At 35.2% G+C, this 24,518-nt stretch overlaps 1 protein-coding gene across 1 annotated transcript in view; it reads left to right on the top strand.

The window, feature by feature from the left end:
- Window positions 1-24,518, top strand: part of ABCD3 (ATP binding cassette subfamily D member 3) — an 80,034-nt gene that overhangs the window by 13,201 nt on the left and 42,315 nt on the right. Inside the window, exons 2-4 of the mRNA XM_036122698.2 lie at window positions 8,735-8,771; window positions 15,747-15,845; window positions 19,966-20,054. Of these exons, the coding sequence (XP_035978591.1) occupies window positions 8,735-8,771; window positions 15,747-15,845; window positions 19,966-20,054 (225 nt within the window). The remainder of the gene's footprint in view (window positions 1-8,734; window positions 8,772-15,746; window positions 15,846-19,965; window positions 20,055-24,518) is intronic.

Below are 24,518 nucleotides of genomic sequence, written 5' to 3'. Positions count from 1 at the left end.
TGTTTGTTATTTCCTTCTTTTTTTGGTTGCCTCTGTATTCTTTTATTCTTTACACTTTCCTCGCTTAATTTTATTTTTCTAGTGTTCTGAGAGTGATATGAATTTCCAGCCTTTCTTTTCTAAAGTATGCATTTGAGGTTACAAAGTTCTCTCTAAGCACTGCTTTAGTTGCAGCACAGATTTTTTGGTATATAAACTATACCATTTTGTAAACGTATCATTTGATGTGTATATCATACATTTCAAAAATTTTTTTTCGTTGACCTATGACTTTTCACAAGTTTATCTCTTTATATATGTCAGGTATCTATTGTTGCATAACAAACTACCCTAAAATTTAGTAGCTTAAAGTAATTATTTCTCCCCTCAGTTCTGTGGGTGGCTGGGCAGTGCCTCTGCTGGTTTTGTTCTGGGTTTGCTTGAGGCTGCTTTCAGCTGGAGGACTGGCTACGCGGGGGAAGGTTTAAGATGGCTTCACTCATATCTGGCTGATGGTGCTAGCTGGTGGCTGGGGTGCCTTGGTTCTTATCTAGGTGACTTTTTATCATCTAGTAGACTATACGTTTCCTCATTTGTAGTCTCAGGTCAGCATTCCAAGAGGCAAAAGTAAAAGCAAAAAGGTTTCTGCCACATTCTTTTGGATAGAGCAAGTCACAAGCTTGGCCCAGATTGAAGGATGAGAAAATAGATTCCTCCTTTTTAGGAGAAACACAATGAATTTGTCTCATACTTAATTTACCACAATTTCCAAACATTTGGGAATTTTTCTTGTATTTTTTTTCTTCTTATTGTTGATTAAACAGCAAAATTGCTTTGTAGTTATTATTTCTTTTTTCATTATTTTATTTTTACTCCTTCTAGTAGTTTGGAAGTTATTCTTTATTTTACTTTACTTTTACTGGTTACCCTAGAAATTTTAACATGTATTAAAATTTTTAGGTCTAAACATTAATCAGTAATACTTCATCCCCCTCTTAAGCAGTAAAATGACTTTTAGAGCAGTGGCTCCACTTAGTTTCCTCCTGATTTATTTGCATTTGTTGTAGTGGGGTTTTTTTTGTTTGTTTGTTTTAAGTACTAAAAGACATTACTATTGTTTTATGTAATACTCATTTAGAGTTAACTGTATATTTACTACTTTGGTTGCTCTTCATTCATTTTTGCAACCTCTACCTTCCAACTGGAATCACCCTCCCTGCCACCACCAATATGACCTTTAGTACAAATCTGATAATGAACTTTCTCCATTTTGTCAGATAATGTCTTTATTTGCCTTCATTCATGAAAGTGTGATTTTCTTTCTGTCCATTGAATATTTGATTCTCCCATCTTCTGGTTTCCATTACTGATATTGAGAGGTCAGCTATCAGTTTGTACCTGTTGCCCCTTTGAAGGTAATGGGTCTTTTTTCTCTAGCTGCTTTTAAGGATTTATCTTTATCTTTAATTTTTCTGGAGCTCACTCTGACTTGGTGAAGTGTGGATATTTTTATCTGTCCTGCTTAAGGATTCACTAGGCCTTTTTGACTTTGTGGATTGGTGTCTCTTCCATTTTGGAATATTCTCAGCCATTATCTATGCCTTGTTCTCTTTCTTTATACTTCCTGGACACCAACTAAGATAGTCTCATTGTAACCACTGTCTCTTACTTTTTTTTTTTTTAACACTTTGGACAGATTTGTGTTTCACCCTTCTGGGGGCGGCATGCTAATCTCTGTATCATTCCAATTTTAGTACATTGCTGATGAAGTGAGCATTCTCTTACTTTTATTTCTTTGTTTTCCATCTTTTTGTTTACTTTTTGCTACACTCCGGATAGCAAATTCTGATTTAGCTCCTAGATTAGTAGTTGTCTCTTTGGCTGTGTGAAATCTACTAAAACTATTAAATATTTAATTTCACTTGTTGTATGTGTTATTTTTTAAAGTTACACTTGGCCCTGGGGCGCCTGGGTAGCTCAGTCAGTTAAATGTGGACTCTTTGATTTCGGCTCAGGTCATGATCTTAGGGTTGTGAGATAGAGCCCTGTGCTTGGCATGGAGCCTGCTTAAGATTGTCTCTCTCCCTCTCTGCCCCTACCCCTTCCACCTTCTGGCTAAAAAAAAATTCTGTTTGGTTCTCTTAGGTCTCTCTCTCTCTCTTTTAATATAATTTCCTTATTTTGGTAGATAACTTTGTTTTATTTTGTGTATTTGTTTCTTTAAATACGGTCTGCATTGTCTTATAGGATGCGTTTGGAAATTCCAACATCTGAAATCTTCTTGGGTCTCCTTCTGTTTTCTTTAATTTCTGCTGGTTCCTGTTTATGGAGTTTAGTTTGCTGTGTGCTTGGTTATTTTTGATTATGGTCAGGATATTTTATTTAAAATTAGTTCTAGGGATAATTTTGAGGCTTATAGTAAACATACTTTTAAGAGGAAAGTTTGCCTCTTACGGTGCCTGGGAGCAGTATTCAGGGAACAACTTAAACCGAGTTCCTTATGAGCACATTCTAAAATTTTTAGTACAGCATTTTAATAAACGGATGGAAAACTCACATTTCAGATGCCATGTTTTTGTTTCCCAAACGAGCTATATCATTGTATGTCCACATCATTGTCGTGTTAATGCCTTTCAAATCAACATCTCTACTCTTGTACTTCAAATCTAAACTTTTAAAAAATTGTCTTCTGTTTGATTCCATATAGTTATCTCACTGGGACTTGAAATTGAACAAGTTTACAATGAATCCAGTTATTATTTCCCTTAAATGTGTTTACTGCTATTCTTTTTGTAGTTAACGGAATCACTGTCCTCTAGTCACTCAGGGTGTATATTGTTTGTGAAACCTGAGGAAGATGATCTTTGCCTTTTATGGCATCAGTTTGGAGCTGATGGTTTCTAATACCTCCTCTTTCTTTACACAGTTCTTAAAGTTTTATGACTTTTTTGAAACATTATTGATATACAATAAACTGATATTTAAAGTACAAAACTTGGTAAGTTTTGACATGTAACACCTGTGAAACAATTACTACGATCAAGGTAACGAACATTTTATCACCCCAAAGTTCCCTTGTGGCCCCTTTCTAGTCAGTCCTCTCCCTGCCCTTAGCTTGCAGCAACCACTGATCGGCTTCCTATAGCTACAGATTGGTTTTGGTTGCTCTAGAATTTCATAAGTGGAATCATACACTATATATGTTTTTGTCTAGCTACTTACAGTCGACTTAATGCTTTCGAGATTCATCCATGTTGTGTGTATCAATTGTTTTTCAATTGTTGAATACATTTTATGGATATACCACAATTTTTTAATCCATTTGCTTGTGGGGGGACATTTGGATTGTTTCCAGGTTTTGACTATTAAAGCTGCTATGAACATTTGTGTAGAGTTTATTTATGGACATATACTTTCATGTCCCATGAGCAAATACTTAGTAGTGGAATGGCTGGATTGTATGGGAGTTGTATCTTTAACTTTTTCAGAAACTTACCAAACTGTTTTCCAAAGTGTTTGTGTCATTTTATATTCCCATTAGCAGTATGGAAGATTCCAGTTGTTCCACATCCTTGATAACTCTTGGTGTGATCAGTCTTTTTAATCTGAGCCATTCTACTGGTTGTATGCAGTGGTTTCTCACTGTGGTCTTAATTTTCATTTTCCTAAGAACTAAGGGAACAGTTGAGCATTTTTCATGTGTTTATTTTCCATCCATACGTTTTCTTTGGCACAGTGTCTATTTAAATCTTTAAATGAATTGTCTTATTCTACTGTAAGAGTTTGTTATGTATTCTGAATATAAGGTTTTTCATGGATGTATGTTTTACAGATATTTTCTTAATAGTATTTTGAAGAGCAAAATTTTGATGAAGTCCAATTTGTTGATTTATTTTTTTTTCTGGTGCAGCCTGTACTGTGTGTCCTATTTAACAAATCTTTGTTTAACTCAAGGTTACAAAGTTTTTTTCCTGTTTTCTTCTCTTTCATAGTTTTACCTCTTACATTTAGGTCTGTGTTCCACTTCAAATTAATTTTTTTTGGTATATGGTGTGCAGTAAGTGTTGTGGTTAATTTTTTTTACATATGGCTATCTAGTTGATCTGGTACCATTTGTTAAAAAGATTATTCTTTCCCCATTGAATTGCCTTAGCACCTTTGTTTTAAATCAATTGGCTATATATGTGTGGGTCTGTTTCTGGACTCTTCTGTTCCTTTGATCTATATTTGTACTCTAGTATCACACTCTCTTGTTTATTGTAGCTTTATGATAAGCCTTGAAATGAGGTACAATTCTTCTGACTTTGTTTTTTTCCAAAATTTATTGGTTATTCTAGGTCCTTTGCAATTATAAATGAATTTTTTTTTAAAGATTTTATCCATTTGTCAGAGAGGGGGGCGGGGAGCAGCAGGCAGAGGGAGCCCGATGCGGGGCTCAATACCAGGACCCTGGGATCATGACCCGAGCCGAAGGCAGACCTTAACTGACTTAGCCACCCAGGCATCCCTATAAATGAATTTTAAAATCACCTTGTTACTCCCTGCAAAAAAGCCTGATAGGATTTTGATTGGGATCGCATTGAATTTCTAAATCAATTTGGGGAGAATTGACATGTTAACAATATTGAGTCTTCTGATCCATGAACATGATACATCTCTCTATCTAGTCATCTATGATTTCTCTGCAGTGTATTGTAGTTTTCTTTCTTTCTTGACACAGCGAGAGAGGGAACACAAGCAGGGGGAATGGGAGAGGGAGAAGCAGGCTTCCCACAGAACATGGAGCCCAATGTGGGGCTCAATTCCAGGACCCTGGGATCATGGCCTGAGCTGAAGGCAGATGCTTTACGACTGAGCCACCCAGGTGCCCCATGCAGTGTATTGTAGTTTTCAGCATGTAGGTCTTGCACATCTTTTTCTTTCCAAATTTATTGTGGAATATTTAATATTTTGGGTGCTTTTGTAAATGATACGTTTAAAATTCCAATTTCCAGTTATTCTTTTCCTATATGTAGAAATACAATTGATATTTGTGTATAGATGATTTATTTTGGAACCTGGCTGAACTCACTTAGCTTTCTTATAGATTCCTTAGGATTTTCTACATAGATGTTTATAGAGTCTGCCATAAAGATAGTTTTACTTCTTCCTTTCAATTCTGTGAGTCTTTTATTTATTTTTCTTACCTTTTTGCACTGTGTTTTCCAATAGTAGTATTGCATAGAAGTGGTGAGAGTTGTGGTCTTTGCCATATTCTGGATCACAGAGACTCAGTCTTTCATTAATAAGTATGATGACAGCTGTAGGTTTTTTGTTTTTTTTTAAGATTATTTACTTGAGAGAGAGAGAGAGTGAGAGTGTGAGCACGAGTGGGGGGAGAGGCAGAGGCAGAGGGAGAGGGAGAAGCAGACTCCCCGCTGAGCAGGGAGCCAGACAGGGGCTCAATCCCAGGACCCTGAGATTATGACCTGAGCAGAAGGCAGATGCTTAACCGACTGAGCCACCCAGGCGCCCCATAGCCATAGGTTTCTGTTGATGTCCTTTATCAGATTGAAGAAGTTCCTTTTTATTCCTAGTTTGATAAGAGTTTTTATGATGAATAGGTGTTAGATTTTGTCAAAGGCCTTTTCTGTATATCTATTGATATGATCATATGGTTATTTTTTTAGACTGTTAATGTGGATGAATTATGGATTGATTTTCAGATATGACCCTGATCTTCCATTTCTTGGATAAATTCCTTCCCTCCTATATTTTTTTATAAATAGTTGGTTATTGGTCTTGTCTTTTTTTTATAATGTGTTTGCCAAACAAAAAGGAGAAGTCAGCACAAAGCACTTCTTGCAGTATACCAAAATGCAGAGGTTGTCTTGAGGGAATGCACTTGTAGTTGTTTGAATTTGAGCCAAACTAGCCACTTTTTTTTTTTTTTTTTTTGTGGAACATCATTTTTACTTGAAAGAATGACTAAATAACTGTAGTTATTTGGCCTTGAATATTGCAGACATTCTCTTGTAGTGCCTTCAAGAAAAAACAGCAGTGTTTATTGCTAATGTTACAATTTAAGCTTTCAAGTGAAAATTAGAATTTGGAAAACTTGTCTCTGCCACCATGAGCTTGATAGCTTCCCAATGGTTAAGACTTTTGTAATGAGATAGGTGGCAGTATTAACAAATGTAATTCTAAAAAATATTTCATAGTAAAATATATTACATTTGGAAAGTCTACTACACAACTTAGTGAATCATTATTTTCCTTTTTTTTTTTTAAGATTTTATTTATTTGTCAGAGAGAGAGCGCACAAGCAGGGGGAATGGCAGGCAGTGGGAGAAGCAGGCTCCCTGCTGAGAACTCTGTCCCTGCAGAACTCAATCCCAGGACCCTGGGATCATGACCTGAGCCCAATGCAGACACTTAACTGACTGAGCCACCCAGGCATCCTGAATCATTATTTTCCAGCAGACTAATGCATATTACAAAATTTTGCGTGGAAAAAAGATGCGTTGAAAGTGTAATATAGACCAATGGATTTTATTGTATAGGGTACAAAGTTCATCAATAGCGTTCAGACTGCACTGTAACATTATAGTTTCAAGATAGAATATCCACAATTATGAACCTACTCCTGTTTATTTCTATCACAATAGATAGAAAGAATGCAGACTCTCATATGAGAACCCAGTTTTCTTCTATTAATAGTCAGACGTTAATGAGATTTTCCAAAATATGAAACAGTGCTACTTTCCTTACTAAATTTTTTGTTTGGGGAAATATAGCTATTTTTATAAAAATTTTATTTAACATGTAATATGTGTATTATCTTTAAATGAATTTTGTTATACCCTGAAGTGTAACAAGGCAACTGATGATTAATGATTGTTTAGATATTACAGATAACATCTTGCCATTAATGTGCAAATCAGTAATACAGTTTGAACATGTTGAATACCTTTATTTTAATGTATTTAGCGATAAATTGATCTTTTTGGTAGCCAAAAGAAATACACAAGAGTAGAAGATGTGTCTGTTTGTTGTCTAGCCATTTTTAGTTTCATAGGATAAAAATCAAGAAAAGGAAAATACTGAATGTTTGTTAGAATTGAATCTGCCTACTAGTAGATCATGTTTTTGAAAATAAATTAATTTCTCTCCGGTCTTTAGCATGACATTTCCAGTGAAAAAATGCAACCCAATAATTAGGATTCTAGCATACTGTTCTAATTTATCCTAAATAATCTACATATATTTATATAGCTAGTGTCTTCAATATTGAGAACATCCATGAAAACATTAAAGAATTCCTTAAAAAGAGGAATTCAGAAAGCCTTATAAAAGGGGCTCATAATTAACTGCACATGCCTGAACATATGTAAAAGCATTTTCTGAAACAGTTTTACAATCTCATAAAAACTTTAAAACAGAGAAACAACCCTGTAATACATCTAAAAATAGAAAAAAATAATAGACCCAAGCACTCTTAGAATAAGAGCATCTACTGAATTGTAATTAAGTTTGGCTTTCTAGCCTTGTTCAGTGACCTGGTTGGTATCTTATTACTGAAAGTGTTCATTCTATAGATTGTTGGAGCTCAACTAAGTGTTGAACATAGAGGGTTGAATAATATATGCCCCCAAGAGTAGACATGAAGGTGTGCTACCCTGATTCCGCTTCAAAGAAGGGCCTACTGTCCAGCCGAGAGGAGTTGGATCACCAAGTAACCCCTTCTGGCCACACCTTAGGGTCTGCCTTAGTCGCAGAGCCACCTCCCCTGAGCTCATGACCTCCCTGGAGCAGCATGGATATGTAGACTGAGCAAGATGAAGGTAAAAAGACCTAGCTATTTCAACCCCTCACAGAGCACTCTGATGGACAGTACTTGCTAAGGGCTTCCTGCCTGATTGATTGAAATTTTACTGGGCCTGCATCACCGTTTCAGCTTTCCTTACCTTCCTTTCATAGGTCTTGATCCCCAGTAAACATTTTGATACAAGCACCACCTCATGTCTACTTTGGAGAGACCAACGTGCAGTAGCTCCTGATCTCATGAAACTGATTTACTGGGAGGAAATACCGATCAAACAGGAGATTTAAAATGTGATCAATGTTGTATAGAATTATAGGGTGCTGTGGTAGTGTGTTATAAAAAGAACCTAAGCCTGGTTGTTATATTGTTTAGGGAGGTAACCTGGATTAGTGGTAAGACCTGGGTACAATTGCCAAATTAATCACTTTGAGTAGCATGAACAATACCACTTACCAAGCCAATTTTTTATTTGTAATGTGGAATGACGCATGGTCTTTCCTCCTTTAGGCAACTAACCTGGGATTGCTCACATGGCTAGGAGAAGATACCCAGCAGCAAGAGAGAGGGCCCAATGCACAAACATTTTTCAAGCCCTTGCTTGCATCAGTTTGCTAATATCCCATTGACTGAAGCAGTTCACATGGCCAAGCTTTAACTCAAAGATAGAGAAATAGACTCCACCTCTCCATGGGGAAATTTGTAAAATGAGTGTGTGTATTAAAAATTACTAATTTAATGCTTGATATAGTAGTTAATATTTTTTTGAGCACTTACTGTAAATTATACTGAGTAAGGGGCAACCAGACTATTATACTTAATATATTCTATCTCCGTATGATATGAAAAAGAAGGAACTTATTTGGAGAATTTGGTATATTCTGTTGATATCTTAAAATAATTTTTATGATGGGAATAGTTTGCAAATAAAGCTCTCTTTTCTTTTCTCTACAGTAAGAAAAATGGAAAACCACCATTACAGAACAATGAGGTAAAATTTTAATTACTCGACTCTTTGGGATTTCATGTATTTATTTTATTTATTCTGTTATATAATTTTGAAGATTTATTTATTTGAGAGAGAGAGAGAGAAAGAGCCCACGCGCGAGCAAGGGGAGGGGCAGAGGGAGAGAATCTTCAAGCAGACTCCCCTACTGAGTGCGGAGCCCCACTAGGGGCTCGATCCCGGACCCATGGAATCATGACCTGAGCTGAAACCAAGAGTCAGAGGCTCAATCGACTGAGCCACCCAGGCACCCCTTGTTACATAATTTTTTTTTTTTTTTAAAGATTTTATTTATTTGACAGAGAGAGACACAGCGAGAGAGGGAACACAAGCAGGGGGAGTGGGAGAGGGAGAAGCAGGCTTTCCGCCAAGCAAGGAGCCCGATGCGGGGCTCGATCCCAGGACCCTAGGATCATGACCTGAGCCGAAGGCAGACGCTTAACGACTGAGCCACCCAGGCGCCCCTTGTTACATAATTTTGAATTAGGATAAAATCATATAATTTTACAATTAGAAGGGAATTTAACTATTATCTTTACTCCACTGTGTATTAAAGCAATTCTTTTTGAAATAGGATTCATTGATAGGTGACTTCTAGTATTTACTTGAATCTGTTCATTTGATGAGAAGTACCACCTAGCAGGCAACCATTACTGTATTAGTTCTAGCCCATGACAGGATTAATCTTCCCCTCTGCCCTCTTAGTGATTGATTCTATTTTGTCTTTTGTAGCCACACAGGACAGGCCTGCTTTATTTTCTCTAATTGACTCTCATATTGTTTGAAGATAGTTGTATCTTCTGAGTCTTTTTTTCCATGCTAAGCAACCCCTCATTCCTTCAAGTGTTTCTTAACCTGTCATGGTTTCCAGTCCTTTTTCAATTCTGTATACATTCTTCTGGACCTATACTGGTTAGTTTCTCTAGATATTATTCTTAGACTAGAACATAGTTGTCCAGATATGCTCTGACTAGCATGGAATACAGCAGCACTATTACATATCTTGTTATGAAAGCCATATTGCTGAAATTCAGCCTAAAATCGCTTTTATTTCTTTAGCCCTAACTGCTGTTTACATTGAGTTGAGTTATGGTAAATTATAACCTTCAGGTATCTTTCTTATGAACAACTCTGTTGACAGATTGCCTACATCTGTATTCATCAGTTGATTTCTTTCTTTCTTTTTCAGTAACTGCTTTATTGAGCTATAATTCAAAGACCATAAAATTTTTCCATTTAAAGATACAATTCAGTGGTTTTAGTATATTCACAGAGTTGTGTGGCTAACTAATTTTAGAAAATTTTCATCTCCCCAAAAAGAAATTCCATACCCATTAACAATCACTCCTCATTACCCTCTTTTCCTAGCCCCTAGTAACCAGTAATCTGCTTTCTGTTTCTATGATTTGCCTATTTCAGATATATTATATAAAAAGAGTCATGTACTATGTGGTCTTTTGTGACTGTCTTCTTTCACTTAGCATGACGTTTTCAAGGTTCATTTGTGTTGTTGCATGTATCAGTACTTCATTCCTTTTTATTGCCAAATAATATTCCTTTGTGTAGATTTGCCACATTTATCCATTTATCAGTTGAGGGAAATTTAGGTTGTTTTCACTTTTAGGCTATTATGAATAAGGCTGCTATGAACATTCATGTGCAAGTTTTTGTGTGAACCTGTGTTTTCATTTCTTTTGGGTATACCTAGGAATGGAATTGCTGGGTCATATGGTAACTTAGTTGATTTCTTTTGAATAAACATTAATTTATTTCTATATGTGGCAGCTTATTGGATCTGTACTATTAGTCTATACTGTAGTATGTCTGTACTGTTAGTGTAATTTTGAATGTAATTCTAACATCTAGTATGTTAGGTAGAAGGCATTATCCATAATTTAAATTGGCCTTCTCTTTTTTTCCTCACAATTGCTGATAGTATTGACTGTGTAAAGGAGCAAGGAAATTACTCTGGCATCTCTTAATCTTTGTTTGTTTGCTTATTTTTGGTATGGTTTATTTGGCTATGATTATATCCAACTATAGCAAAATCTGGTTCATATTTCTTTATTAAGGGCCACAGTAATTTTATAAGAAACATCAAATTCCTTAATTTATTAATTCATTTATTAAGTCAGCCTCTTAACAAGTATTGATTGAGCCCTTCATATATGCCTAGTTATTGGTCTTGGCTCTGGGTGTATAGCAGATATAAATATAAGTCCCTACCCCTGTGGAGCTTACAATATACATGTCAGTTAATATACTAGCATAATATCCCTAAAAAAGAAGAAAATGGGAAGAGTTAGACATAACTTATTCCTAGGAAACTCCTGCCAGCTTCTAGTGATTAGTGTCTCTTAACTCATTCCAAATCCTCCATATAATGTCTATTCTCTGAGTATCCTGGAGATTGTTACCAAAATTTCTGTTCTTTGGTTTCTGTGATCTTTCTCTCTGGCTTTAAAAAATGGGACAAGGTATGCTTTTCTTATTGTCTGTCATATCTCCATCTTCATAATCTCTCATGTCTAAATTATATCTGAGTAATCAAGCCTTAATTATCTCAGTTATATCTACTATCTATATATTAGCAAATCTTCAAGTTCTAGGACATCATTAAAACTTGTTAGTATAGCTAAATTCATTCACTGATTTTTTTATTCTTTTTTTTGTGCAACTTTTTTTAGCATATACTTATTTGCTCATTGTATAGTGTGAGCAAGATAACTTTAGGTTAGATTAAATTTTGGACAAAAAAGCATATAATACCATATGCACACTTACACCACATTTGCAAAATTTATAGGAAGTGAACACACGTTCACATATACACATATATGCTAAAATGAAATCTGGTAGGATATGTGCCAGATATTAACAGTTGGTATCTCTAAATGGTAGGTATAGGCTCCTTATTTTTTGCTTATCAGAATTTTCTAATTTTTCTGTAGTGAATGTATTATTTATGAGGGGAGGCATTTAAAAAGGGTTTTTTTTTTTTTTAAAGATTTTATTTGACAGAGAGAGCATGCACAAGTGGGAGTGGGATGGGGCAGAGGGAGAGGGAGAAGCAGACTCCCCGCTGAGCAAGGAGCCCGATGCGGGGCTCTATCCCAGGACCCTGAGATCATGACCTGAGCCGAAGGCAGACACTTAACCGGCAGAGCCACCCAGCTGCCCCAAAAGGGATTTTTTTTCATTGAAATTTTTTATAATGTTTGATGAGATGGTACACTTTTCACAAGACATGAGATTTAGGAAGGAGAGGAAGATTTAATAGAGTTAGCAGTATAAAGAAATAGTTGACTTGATTTAAAAAATACTTAATTTTGTAATGATGTATGGTGATTAACATAACATAATAAAATAAAATTAAAAAATACTTAATTTTGATGGCAGTATACATGATATAAATTTCAAAATATATAAAGGTAAACACTGCTGGGTTTCTGGGGTACTATAAACTCAGATGGGGAATTTAGCATTCCCATGCATATTTTATACTGATGGGGTTATGTGTATGTATGTATATCTTCATAAACAATATAGGTAGAATTATTTTGCATATTAAATTTTAGAAGTGGAATCATGATATGTATCATTCTACTTTTCTTTCAGCATATTTTTTAGATCCTATGTTAATGTCTATGTTGATAGCTGTAGATCTAGTTAATTTAACTGTTCTATAGGATTTTGTTGTATAAATAGGAGCTGCTTCCTTTTTTATAATTGTGTAGAATTTTCATTGCATAAATTTTATGTAGTTTATATAATCTCATTATTGATGCACATTTAGATTTTTGATTTTTATGATAATATAAACTGTGTAAATGCATATGTGTTTAAGCATATGTGCAGGAGGAATACCAGTAGGATAAGTTCCTAAAAGTAAATTTGCTGAGTTATTTTACAGTCTGTACGTTTTACATTTTGATAGGTGCTATTATAGATGCTACATAATAGTTGTGTTGATTTACACTTTCGCCAACAATACACAGGAATGCTTATCCTCTTGTCAGCGCCATATGGCCTTTTAGTTTTGTTGTTTCAAACATCTATTTCAGTCCATTCTCGTTCATCTCAACCTTTCTAAGTTGATTGACACATCAATAGGAACTTCTCTTTGCCCTTTGACCTTGTTGCTCCCTCAATGTTAGGTACATTATTTTCTGGTTGCATTATTTCTTTAACTATTTAAATGGTCTTTATCTGATGGTTTGCTTTTTCTATAGTTTACATTTTAAATTTGTATCCTCAAAGTGTCTTTTGTATTTTTTTAAGAAATACTGGAAAGTTCACAGGTGGGGGAAAGTCAGTAGTGAAATTAAAATGAATTCGTTGGAGAGACTAGTAGTGTTTATGAAATGTACTGTCTCTGTAGGTCCTCTCCTTTAGATTGGTTTCAGATATGAATTTTATTATGTGTCAAGAATGGTAGAGCATTGTGGTATTTCTTCAGCCTTTCTGAGCCAGCCCTCTAGTCCAGGTGTTTTCTTTCCAGAACATGCTGTGATGACTTTAGGAAATATATATGCAATTCCTTCATGGCTTGCAGACGGCCTATGATTTAGTAGTGATGACAATAGGAGCAGAAATAAAAGAGGAGGAAGAATTATATACCAGGTAGCAGTTAGTATTTTAAATTCCTTTGATGTGACTTTCTTATAACTTTTTTTTTAAACCTTCCTCATTGTTTTCCCTAGATCATTTCTTGAAAGCAGCTAGAAGGTAGAAATAGGTAATCCTCTGTTTAAGTCAGAAGATGGCCATTTTATTTATAATTTGTCTATTCAGGGGTGTTCATTACATGTGCAATGGGGTGAGGTAGGGAGGCAGTGATAGGAAAAACTTGAGAGTAGAAGTTTAACTTTCTTTTTTTTTAAAGGTAGTTGGTATCTATTGCCTTGTCTTTATTTTCTTCCTGTATTTTCTCAGTTTGGGGAAGTAAAAGGGGAGATTTTGGTTGAAGTTATAGGGTTTGGCTTGAGACTAGGCTAGCTGAAGTAAATAGACTGTGAGTAACGCTATTGGTCTGTTTTAGTTTCTGGTGTGTTCCCATCATTCAGAATAGTGCCTGGGATTGAGTGAATATTTATTGAATGAATGAAGGAGCACATGCATGTGTGAATGAAGTAGACTGGGCCTCTAATTCAGTAGGATGAGGTTTGCAAGCTTCATAAGGTTTCAAAGACCTGAACTTTGTTCCAAGAGTTACAGGGTAGGCTGAACCTTATCCATCTTAGTCTTCCTGATCCAACTCTACAAACCACAGTGCCTTCAGACTTCCTTTCTTGGTCCATAATTATGTAATGGACTCAGTGCCTATTAGGATTACATATATAAAAAGCACTTTGCAGGGTGTCTAACATATAGATGGTAGCTTCTTATTATTCTATTATTCTAATTTAGTAGGGTGAGGTTTGCAACCTTCATAAGGTTTGAAAGACCTGAACTCTGTTCTAACAGTTACAGGATAGGCTGATTCTTATCTATGTTAGTCTTCCTGATCTAACTCTACAAACACAGTGCCTTCAGACTTCCTTTTCTTGATCTATGATTCTGTAACGCACTCAGTGCCTGTTAGGATTATATAAATATAAAGCACTTAGCACAGTGTTTGACATATAGATGGTAGCTTATTATTAATTCTAATTCAGTAGACAAACTATTCATTTCAGGTTCCTCAACTTACATAAAACATATTTACACTAAAGTTTATCTAATTATAGAATTTACTATGTCATGGGTATTTATCAAGAGCATAGTAGTTAACAAAGAAGTGAATTGTGATTGTGGGAGTTGGGGAAGGGTCTGGGTAGGGGGATCAGATCCTTCTCATGTGTGTTGCCTGTTGCAAGAAGTTTCTCCTGTATGTTCTTCTGAACAGTTCAGGTGTAATAAAGTAAATAGCCTCTACCATACCCAATTCATCTCACTTTTTCTTGTTCCTTCAGAATGAAGAAATGTCTGAGGGTGATAAGATCAATTACTGCTCTAAAGTTTCTTCAGTGGTTTCCCACTATGCTGACTAAATAAACTCTAAATCCTTACTATGGTTTCAAGGGTCTGTCTTTTACAAGCCCTGTCAACCTCTTCAGCTTCTCTCATTTTTATTCTCTTTGTTTGAGCAATTCTGTCTTGCTCTTCAGTGTGTGCACCGGTTTTATTCTCAACACTTGGTTTTTGTGCTTGACGTTCCCTGTGTTTGACTACCCTCCTTCCCTGAGGTTATCATGTGGCTTCACTTTATTTATGTCTCAGCTTAAATATCACCTCCCCAAAGAACTCTTGCTTGTCATCCTATCTGAATTAGTCTTTTTCTCATGGCCCTGCCTAGTGTATCTGTAACAAGTTATTGGTTTATTTTTATCTGTATTTCTCCTGCTAGTATGTGAGCTGTAGAAGTAAAGACCTTGTCCGTCTTTGAGTTTATGAGGAAGAGAGTGAATTGGCAGGTTGCATATTGGAAATGCTAAATGCTAAATCTAGGAATCTAAATGTTTCCAGTAATTAATATCAGGAAAATTCCTGTTCAGAATTTTAAAAACATTCTGCTGTTAATCAGGAAGTGGATAATAAACAGTAAGTACTTGCCCATTTCTTAGCTATCTCTTTGATCTCATCTTCTGCTACTATCCCTTGCTTATAGTTTATCCAGCCAGATTGGCCATTTCGTTGCTCCTCAGGCAACTAAATGAGCTTTCACCTTGGCATTTTGCACTTGCTGTTTCTTCTGCTTGCAGTAGTCTCCCAGATATTCACATGGCCCCAGAACTTCTCATTCGTTATTTAGTTTTTGATAACATCTTATTTTCTTGAAAACATGTGCGAAGAGCAGTGCGAGTTTGCACTCTCTAAACACAGTATCCATTTTGATAGTTGTTATTATTGACTTAGATGAAATGTGATTTTTTAATATTACTTGTTATAAATATCTTAATTTTTTTTGTTTTAATGTAGAAAGAGGGGAAAAAAGAGCGAGCTGTGGTGGACAAGGTGTTTTTTTTAAGACTCACACGGATTCTGAAAATCATGGTCCCTAGAACATTTTGTAAGGAGGTAAGTCTTAAGAAATTATAATGTTAAGTGTTTAACTTTTAAGGTTACATGAGATCAGAACAATAAAATTATAAAGCTTTTGTTATACTACAGATCAAATGTTTTTTTGTGTAGGTAATGAAGACTAAATTTTTTTTTTTTTAATTATCTATTATCATTGCAAGTACCCTTGTTATTTGGTGCCAGATTTTAAAATAGTTTCCTCTTGTTTATGAAATAGTATTTCATTATATTTTATGTGAAATACTAGAGTACTTCAGTGCAGCTACCCTAAATGGTGTTGTTTTATTATAGCTAAATTCTGTTAATAAAATCAAGATTAAATTTAGAAAGACAGACCTTTTTATTACATTGGGATGTTCATAAGTCACGTTGATATGGAATACGTTTGAAGGTTGTTCTTTCATGTGTGATTAAATATGTTTTGAGATACCCAAAATGATGTATGAATTCCTCCAGTATTTTCAGGAAGTGAACTGGTTTTAGGAATAAAGTTTTATTATCCTTTCCTTTGCCCTTTTATCAAGATTACCTTTATCATTATCTGAGGAGTATTTTTAATGATTAAAAAAATAAGATAATGCTGTGTTCTCCATCTTTAATCACCTTTTGTAGAACCAGAAGTATCATCACCTTTGTCTCTTTCTCCTCCCTATACTTCATCCTTTCAGCCACTGGTATTGGGTCATTTTTCATTCTAAACATTCTTAATGTGAATATTGTAGTGTTCATTAGTCTTAGTTCAAAGAAGCTCCCCTTTTTTATCTTCTCTGCGAAATTTATTTTCTTGAAATATAATGTTTTCCATTGTTCAAATTTTAAAGACCATTAGACTTATAATCTATTAATAGCCACAAAATGATAAGATATTCCCAAAGCACTGTAATCCCCAAAGAGAACACACAGTTCCCCATTACACTGGATTTGCTCTCTTTCTCCCTCACTTCTGCATCATGGCTTGTGGTTCCACCCTTATTGACTTCTAAAACATAATTTAATAACATTTTTTTCCCTAATAAGATAGAGATAAAATGTGTTCCTTGAAGAAAAATTAGAAAATGTGGATATATATTTTTTTCTTCTTGATACCTCTTAGCCTCTCACTCAGAACTTCTATCAGTATTTTGATGTCTGTCACATATTTTAATAAAAATGAAATCACACTGAGACTTTTTAAATCTTCTCCCTTCCTTATTTTTAAATGTTTTTTCCTTGAGTTTCTCTTAAATTAGTCTCCCTTTCCATTCCTACAGTCCTCGCTATATTTTTCTTAACTGGATTATCATAATCTCTTAATTGGTCCTTTTGCCTTTTATTGTTTTCTTTTTTTTTTTTTTTTTATTTATTTATTCATGAGAGTCAGAGAGAGAGAGAGAGAGAGAGGCAGAGGCAGAGGGAGAAGCAGGCTCCCCGCCTAGCAGGGAGCCCGATGCGGGACTTGATCCCAGGACCCTGGGATCATGACCTGAGCCGAAGGCAGACGCTTAACCATCTGAGCCACCCAGGCGCCCGCCTTTTATTGTTTTCTTAATAGTCTTTTTTCTAAAACCCTAATAAAAGCATTTGTTTTCTTTTTTCTTGTAGGGTAAATCACAACCTGACTTTGACCTTTCTTTCACTATCATCTTCTTAGAAGAGTCTTTGCTATTTTGTAGTCAGGCTCTGTGCTCTTATGATTTCATGACCTCATGTCTGTGACATCCTGCCCCCTTCCCCCAACAAAAACAGATACTTATAAAAAATAGCTTAATGCTTGTTATTTTCTTGGTGAAGGTTTCTCTTTCTACAGCCCTCCTGATTGAAGAATTATTTAAAATACAAGCTTCTCTGGAAAGATTTGTGTATTCCCCTCTTAATCAGTTAACAGTTCAGTGCTCATTTGACTTTTTAGCAGGGGTTTGCTGAGTGTAAAATGAATGTGAGACATTGGATAGATCTCTGGGAGTTGGTAAGGGAGATACCAGGGCCTCACTTGGCCAACCTCCCAGCTTTCTCTAGGCCTAGCCATGCTGCAGACTCATGTTACACATGATCTTTGAGAATTATAAAAATCCAAATTTAACCCCAGTTCACTGGGGGTTTCACTTAGAAATAAACTCTCATAGAAATCACAGAAGATTGGGGGCGCCTGGGTGGCTCAGTTGGTTAAGCGACTGCCTTCGGCTCAGGTCATGATCCTGGAGTCCCTGGATCGAGTCCCGCATCGGGCTCCCTGCTCGGCAGGGAGTCTGCTTCGTCCTCTGACCCTATCCCCTCTCATGTGTTCTCTCTCTCTCATTCTCTCTCTCTCAAATAAATAAATAAAATCTTAAAAAAAAAAAAAAAAAAAAAAAAAAGAAATCACAGAAGATTGGAAGTAGGGATAGAGAGACTAACTGATTTAGGAAATAGAGAAATGATAATACTGCATATGAATATGTGGAGTTCATACATATCATGAGGTGAGGGACTACCTAAATCAGTGCAAATCTTTGGTTTCTGACATATTCCACAAACCTACTAATCATGGAGATAGTCGTGATTCTAAGGACATCCTTTGTAGAAAAAGGCGTTTCAGGATTGTCAGTAATCAAAGTTTGCCAGATTTTGCTAAAGTGAGACAAGTAAAGTTGGTACTTATTTCAAGGAAAAATTAAGCTGAGAACAGAAAATGAAGGAAAAAATAAACGATCTTTGTCTAGTGTGTTACCTTTATATGTCAGATGATTAATTTAGGATTGAGACTGTATTTAAGGTCTGAATTAAAAGTTAGCATTACAGTTAAAGTGACATCTACATATAGTGTTTATTACAATTAAAAGATTCTTTTGTTGCCAATTGCATACCTAACTTTCAGATGGTGGCTGGGGTAGGAAGATGGAATCTTTGCTTTCTGGCAGATTTTGGGGTAGCAGCTATCACTGCTCAGTTACAAAAGCTTTCTTTGATATTGTCTTTTCTTGTGGCTTCATTATTCTCTGTTTATGACTCCCTGCCTCGTCTACACCTAAAGTGCTGTATTTCCTAGTACCTTCACCTTTTTTTAAAACAGTATTTGTTTTGCAAAAATTACATAATAGTTGCAGTTGCCACTCAGCACCATAACTTTGACTTTAAATATATTATCCAACAAATGTCCCTGCTGCCACATCCCTCTTCCCTGACTTTAGCTTCTACAGTACTGTCATTCTTCCAATTTAGAAGAGTAAGTAGGGTCAGCTTTGAATGTGTGTGTGTGGTAGAGTTTGGAGGATAAGTTCTCATGTCACCGAGAGAGAATGGACTCCTGACTCAGCCTCTCATCTGTTTTCCTCGCTAATCCATCTTCCACAACAGCATTGCTTAAGTAAAATTCTCAAAATGACACTTTTTAACACTTTGTTTAATCCTGCTAAATTCTGCTGGATATGCAATACTGTTATTCATATGGTTTCAGTCTATTTCCTATTTCTCATTAAATCCTTTATCTTTTTTTTTTTTCTACTCATAATCTTCCTTCTCTCCTTTGTTTTCCTTGGTCTGTTTAATGTATTTCTAACATCATAACCCTCTTTCGTCACTGAGGCTTTCCTATCCTGCCACTTGTTACATGAAGTGATGCAAATATACTTATCTACTATGCTGTCTTCTTTTTTATGTGTAAATCTTGTCTTAATCACTAAATTGAGGGCAGGGCAGTATTAGAGATTTTTCCAACAAATTGAGCCAAATTTATTCCATTAGGCCAATTTTAGCCTTCGGTATTTGCTTAACTGTACATTAATAGTTACTGTCATTTTTCTTTATTAGACTTCTGTACTAAAAATATAAGACCATCACAGTACACTGTGACTCAGGGAATCTAAGTGATACTGCTAGCTTCTGTTAATTGTATGAAGGCAAGTCATTTGACCTGCCTGGGATTCACTTTTGAATTCTGGATGAGAAGGTTAAATTAAATGATGTATTAGGCTTTTTTCATTTATATTATATTTTTAAATTCTCTTAAAATTATATTTAAAAATTGCCTATAGGTAAAATGTCAGCCACTGTATTGAAGCTAGAATAAAGATTTGAACTTAAAAAAATCCTTACCAAGGTAATGTTTCTTTGAACTTTTAAAAATGCATTTATTTAGTTGACTATACCTGGTTTATTTTAGACAGGTTACTTGGCACTTATTGCTGTTATGCTGGTGTCTCGAACGTATTGTGATGTTTGGATGATTCAAAATGGGACACTCATTGAAAGGTACTTTTCTATTCACCTTCCTCCTATATGTACAAAATACTAATTTGTCTCATATTTAACATTATCTTAAGCAAGAAATAGATTCTCAATTAGGTGTAAGTACTTAAGTCAAATTATATATTTGTTCATTTACTTAACAGATGTTTATTGAGTATCTCCCATGTGCCAGGCACCATGCTACTCTGTGATAGGGATACACTGGTGAACAGGAGAGACTCTGTACCAAGCCCTGCAGAGCTGACAGTTTATAGAGAATTAGGGACAAGGAAACAAAATGCAGTATAATAAATGCTGTAGCAGGGGGTTAAAAAAGTCACCAAATTGGATGTCTGAAATTAATGAGATAATTTGGAGGAAAATATCAAAGCATTTCAGAGAATCATATTGAGAATGTTTATTAGAAGTAAAAAAACAGTTTGTAGACATTTCCTTCAATTTCTGAAGTTACTGCTTTATGTTTTTTTCATTATAGTCTTTGTACATATTATATTATCACTGTAACTGATAATTTTGAATTTAAAAACTTACAGTAACAGTTGGGATATTAACATTTATCTGTTAAAGATTTTATTCCTCATGATACCAATTTGAATGTCAGAGTAAAACATTTTTCTTGGAATTCTGTTTCCTGGTATGCAGTATTTTATCAGAAAATTTCTTGAAATACTTAATCTAATAACTTTTTGAATCTTGATTTGCTTCTCAGGATTTGTAGGATGAGGAAGGACGCTTTATGCACATGTTTTCGACTCTCTAGGAGAATAAAGAAAATGATTTGCATAGGATTAAAACCCTAACTATGTGCCTCAGAACATGTATAATTGTGTAGGCTCTTGTATTCAACACAGGTCTTCCTGAAACCTGTACTCAGTGCCCTGCCTTGTTCTTCTAATCAAAGTAATACATGAACACAGCTAAATGTCAAAGAGTCTTACTGGACTTAATCACAAACACATCAGTTCTGTGCCCCATTCTTCCACTTGTAACTTCCATTCCCGGAGCCAGTTGTTTTCTTTTTACTGTTCATCTCTACCTCTGCATTTCAGTGTAACTTGTGTTACTGTCCTAGATTTTTCAGTTTTAGAGAGTATGCATTTGTTTCCTACTTTGAAAGATGAGAATTAGCTCTTTTATACTCCTACCCATGCCCAGCCTCTTGTGTTTTACTTTTTGTCACATTTTTTGTTAAGTCAGAATTTATTGTTTACATGATTTTGCCTGTTTACCACTGAGCCACATTCTGTACTTTGGTAGTTTCTTTGATATACAACTTTTTGTTTTTCCTGGCACTTAAAAATTACAAGTTTTTGTTTGTGCCTTAGTTCTTTGCCTACTTCTTACTAATTCAGCTCAAGCTTATTGACAACACTGTAAAATCTCAGTATTGTAATATGGTCATACACACCAGGTGAGCTTTTGATTTTTGTCTATTACCACGCCACCCTATACCTCTTGATAGTTTCTTGTCTTTCTGTCCTAATCTGTATTGATTGCACTTTAAGCCCATTAAAGAGCAATCCAGTTTGATTTTGCTTTAATTATGATCTTGGGAATTTCTTTTATCTTTCTCTTTTGTGTTAAATAACCTGTTTTCTGAATCCTTTGTCTTCCTTTTCCTTAGTTTACTTTCTCATTTTGGCACGTACAGTGTTTTTCTGAGAAAGGGCACAATGGAAGTAAATTTTTGAGACCTGAACTCTTATACTTGATTGATAGTTTAGCTATATTTATACATTCCAACTTGGAAATCATTTTTTGTTAGAATTTTGAAAGCATCACCCTGTTGTCTTCTGTAGAGCTCAGCAGTTCTCAGCCTTGGTTGCAGGATGATTAGAATCATCTGGGGAATTTTGAGAACGATTAATACCTGGGCCCACCCCTAGAGATTCTGATTCAATTAGTCATTAGTTTTTGAAACATCCCAGTGATTCTAGTGTGCACCCATGGTTAAACACTGCTAGTCTAGCTGCCGTATTGGGTGTGGAGGCCCATTCCTGTGCCGCTTGCCCTTCCTTCACAGTGGATCTGTTTTTAACCCCCGTGGAAGCTTTTATGATCATTTTTTTTTATTGTTGATGTATTGCTAGTGTTTAGGAATTTTACTGAATGTCGCTGTGAATTGTTTTTTTCCATTGTGCTGGGCACTAGGTGGGCTCTTTTCAATTGAGAAACTCATTCTGCATTCTGAGAAATTTTCTTGTGCTTTTAAAAAATTCTTCCTCTCCATTTTTTTCTGTATTTTTTCTGGAATTCTTATTACTTGAGTGTTGGAACCCTAGGCTGATCACCTGATTATCTTATAATTTCTCTACTGTTTCATCTCTGACATTTTCTAGGAAATTTCTTTTTACTTTATTATCCAGTGATTTGTATTTGTCATCATTTTATTTCCAAGAGTTATCTGTTTGTATGGATGTCCAGTTTTAGAGCAATCATTTTTGCAAGTATGTGAACTTTTTTTTTTTTTGTAGCTTCCTGCATTGTTTATTTTTTCTTGGGCCTTTGTTCTCATTTTTCTTGTTCATGTTAGAGGCTTTCCTCAAGTTTGTCACTCTTGCCTGTCTATTCATCTTTAAAAGTGAAGGGCTGAAAAACTTGCTAGAAGCCAAGTGGAGGGCTTACGGATTGGCCTCCCTGAATGGTGTTCAGAGAGAGTGTCTCGTCATTTTTGTATGTGCCCTAGTGAGGCATCCTCTTACAAATTTTAAGAAGTTTGCCATAAACATAATTGAAGTGTTTATTCGTTGCTGCTAGCATATCAGCTTTGGAAGATCAACTTTATTGCTAAGTTCTGCTTATATGAGCTATGTGCATAAGTAATTTGAATCCTTTGTATAATGTAGAGAAGGCATATATGCCCTTTTACATGATTATAAAATTTTATATTTTTTCCTTTGATGACTTTATTATCTAAGTACCATATCTGTTAATAAAAATACAGGCTCCCCAAATATAGCATTGTTAATAGCAAAAATATGCAGGTTATATCCACCGTAAGCATCATATTAGCTATCTGTGTAGAAAGTCGCATATTACATATAAAGAACCTTGCACAGCCTTGGTATAGTATAGAAGAGTACTTTATTTTTTAAAGTTTTTTCCCTTTTATTCACATTTTGTGACTTCATGTTTTTGTAATCCGAAGAATAATATTTGCTCTTCTAAACTAGGGATTTCCAACTTTAATTGAATAGATGCTCATTTTAATTTTCTCGTAGTCTTAATGTCCTGGAGAAAATGCATTGCCAAGAGTAGGTGGTACATTAACTGGTGATGATGGACAAGAGGAAGGTTATTAGCTAGCATAAGCCAGCTTGTAATTCTACTAGACAGAGTAATCAATTTGTTGGGTACTCAGTTTTAACATTTAGATACGAGATAAAGAAAAAAATGAAAAAGACTAAGAGTTTCTAAAAAACATTATTTTGATACTATTTAAACTTACAGAAAAGTTGCAGAAACTGTACAAAGAACTTCCATATACTCTTAAAAAATTTTTTTTTTAAGATTTTATTTATTTATTAGAGAACAAAATTGGGGGAGTGGCAGAGGGAGAAGCAGGCTCCCCACTGAGCGGGGAGCCTGATGTGGGGCTCGATCCCAGGACCCTGGGATCATGACTTGAGCCGAAGGCAGACACTTAACCGACTGAGCCACCCAGGTGCCCCACTTCCATATACTTTTAACCCATATTCATCAATTGTGAAACAGTCATTTTAAAATAAATTGTTAACTTTCTCTTTGATAAATATTTTTGAGCTTCTTTGTATGAGATCTTTGATATTTGGTTAAATTTAACATTTTTAAACATATGAATTCACAATATGGAGCATTTTTATTTGAAAAATAACACATAACTCTAACGTGCTACTAAAGCTACATTATAAATTGATTTTTCTGTTTTCCCCTTGTTGCTTCTCCCAAAGAGGTTTAGATTCATCTGTTTCTGCTACAAAAAAGTCTGAAAGAAAGTCATTCTGGTCCTTAATGTACATTTTAATATCCTTTACATCTTTTAGGCTTATTTGTTAGCAGTCGCTAAAGACTGTGGAGTATGGGCAAATTTTAATAGGACAGACTCCTTCTTTAAGGTAGAACCTGGAAATTCCATGATATGGAGGAGAATCCCTCCTACCTTGTTGCTGCTATAATGTAATTATAGAGATTTATTTTATTTTCACCCATTTGACTACAGGCATTTTAAAATCACCAAATTATCTTTTATAAAGATCCTTACATGTTTTAGAAGTAATAGGATATAAACTGTAAAATTACTCTTTATTATTATTTTTCTTTTGCAGCGGAATAATAAGCAGAAATAAGGCTTTATTCGAGAAACCATTTTTTAAATTTATAGCTGCTGCCCCAGTGGTAAACCATTGCTGAGTGATAGCATGTGCTTTACCAAGTTTTCTAATCGTGTGTGTTTCACAGCGTGGGCAGCACTAAAGCACTTTGGTTTTA

The sequence above is a fragment of the Halichoerus grypus genome, chromosome 5 (genome assembly GCF_964656455.1).
Source record: "Halichoerus grypus chromosome 5, mHalGry1.hap1.1, whole genome shotgun sequence".
In the NCBI taxonomy this organism is placed as follows: Eukaryota; Metazoa; Chordata; class Mammalia; order Carnivora; family Phocidae; genus Halichoerus; species Halichoerus grypus.
The sequence above is the reverse complement of the archived record's forward strand: the minus strand, read 5'-3'. Positions and strand labels throughout refer to the sequence as shown.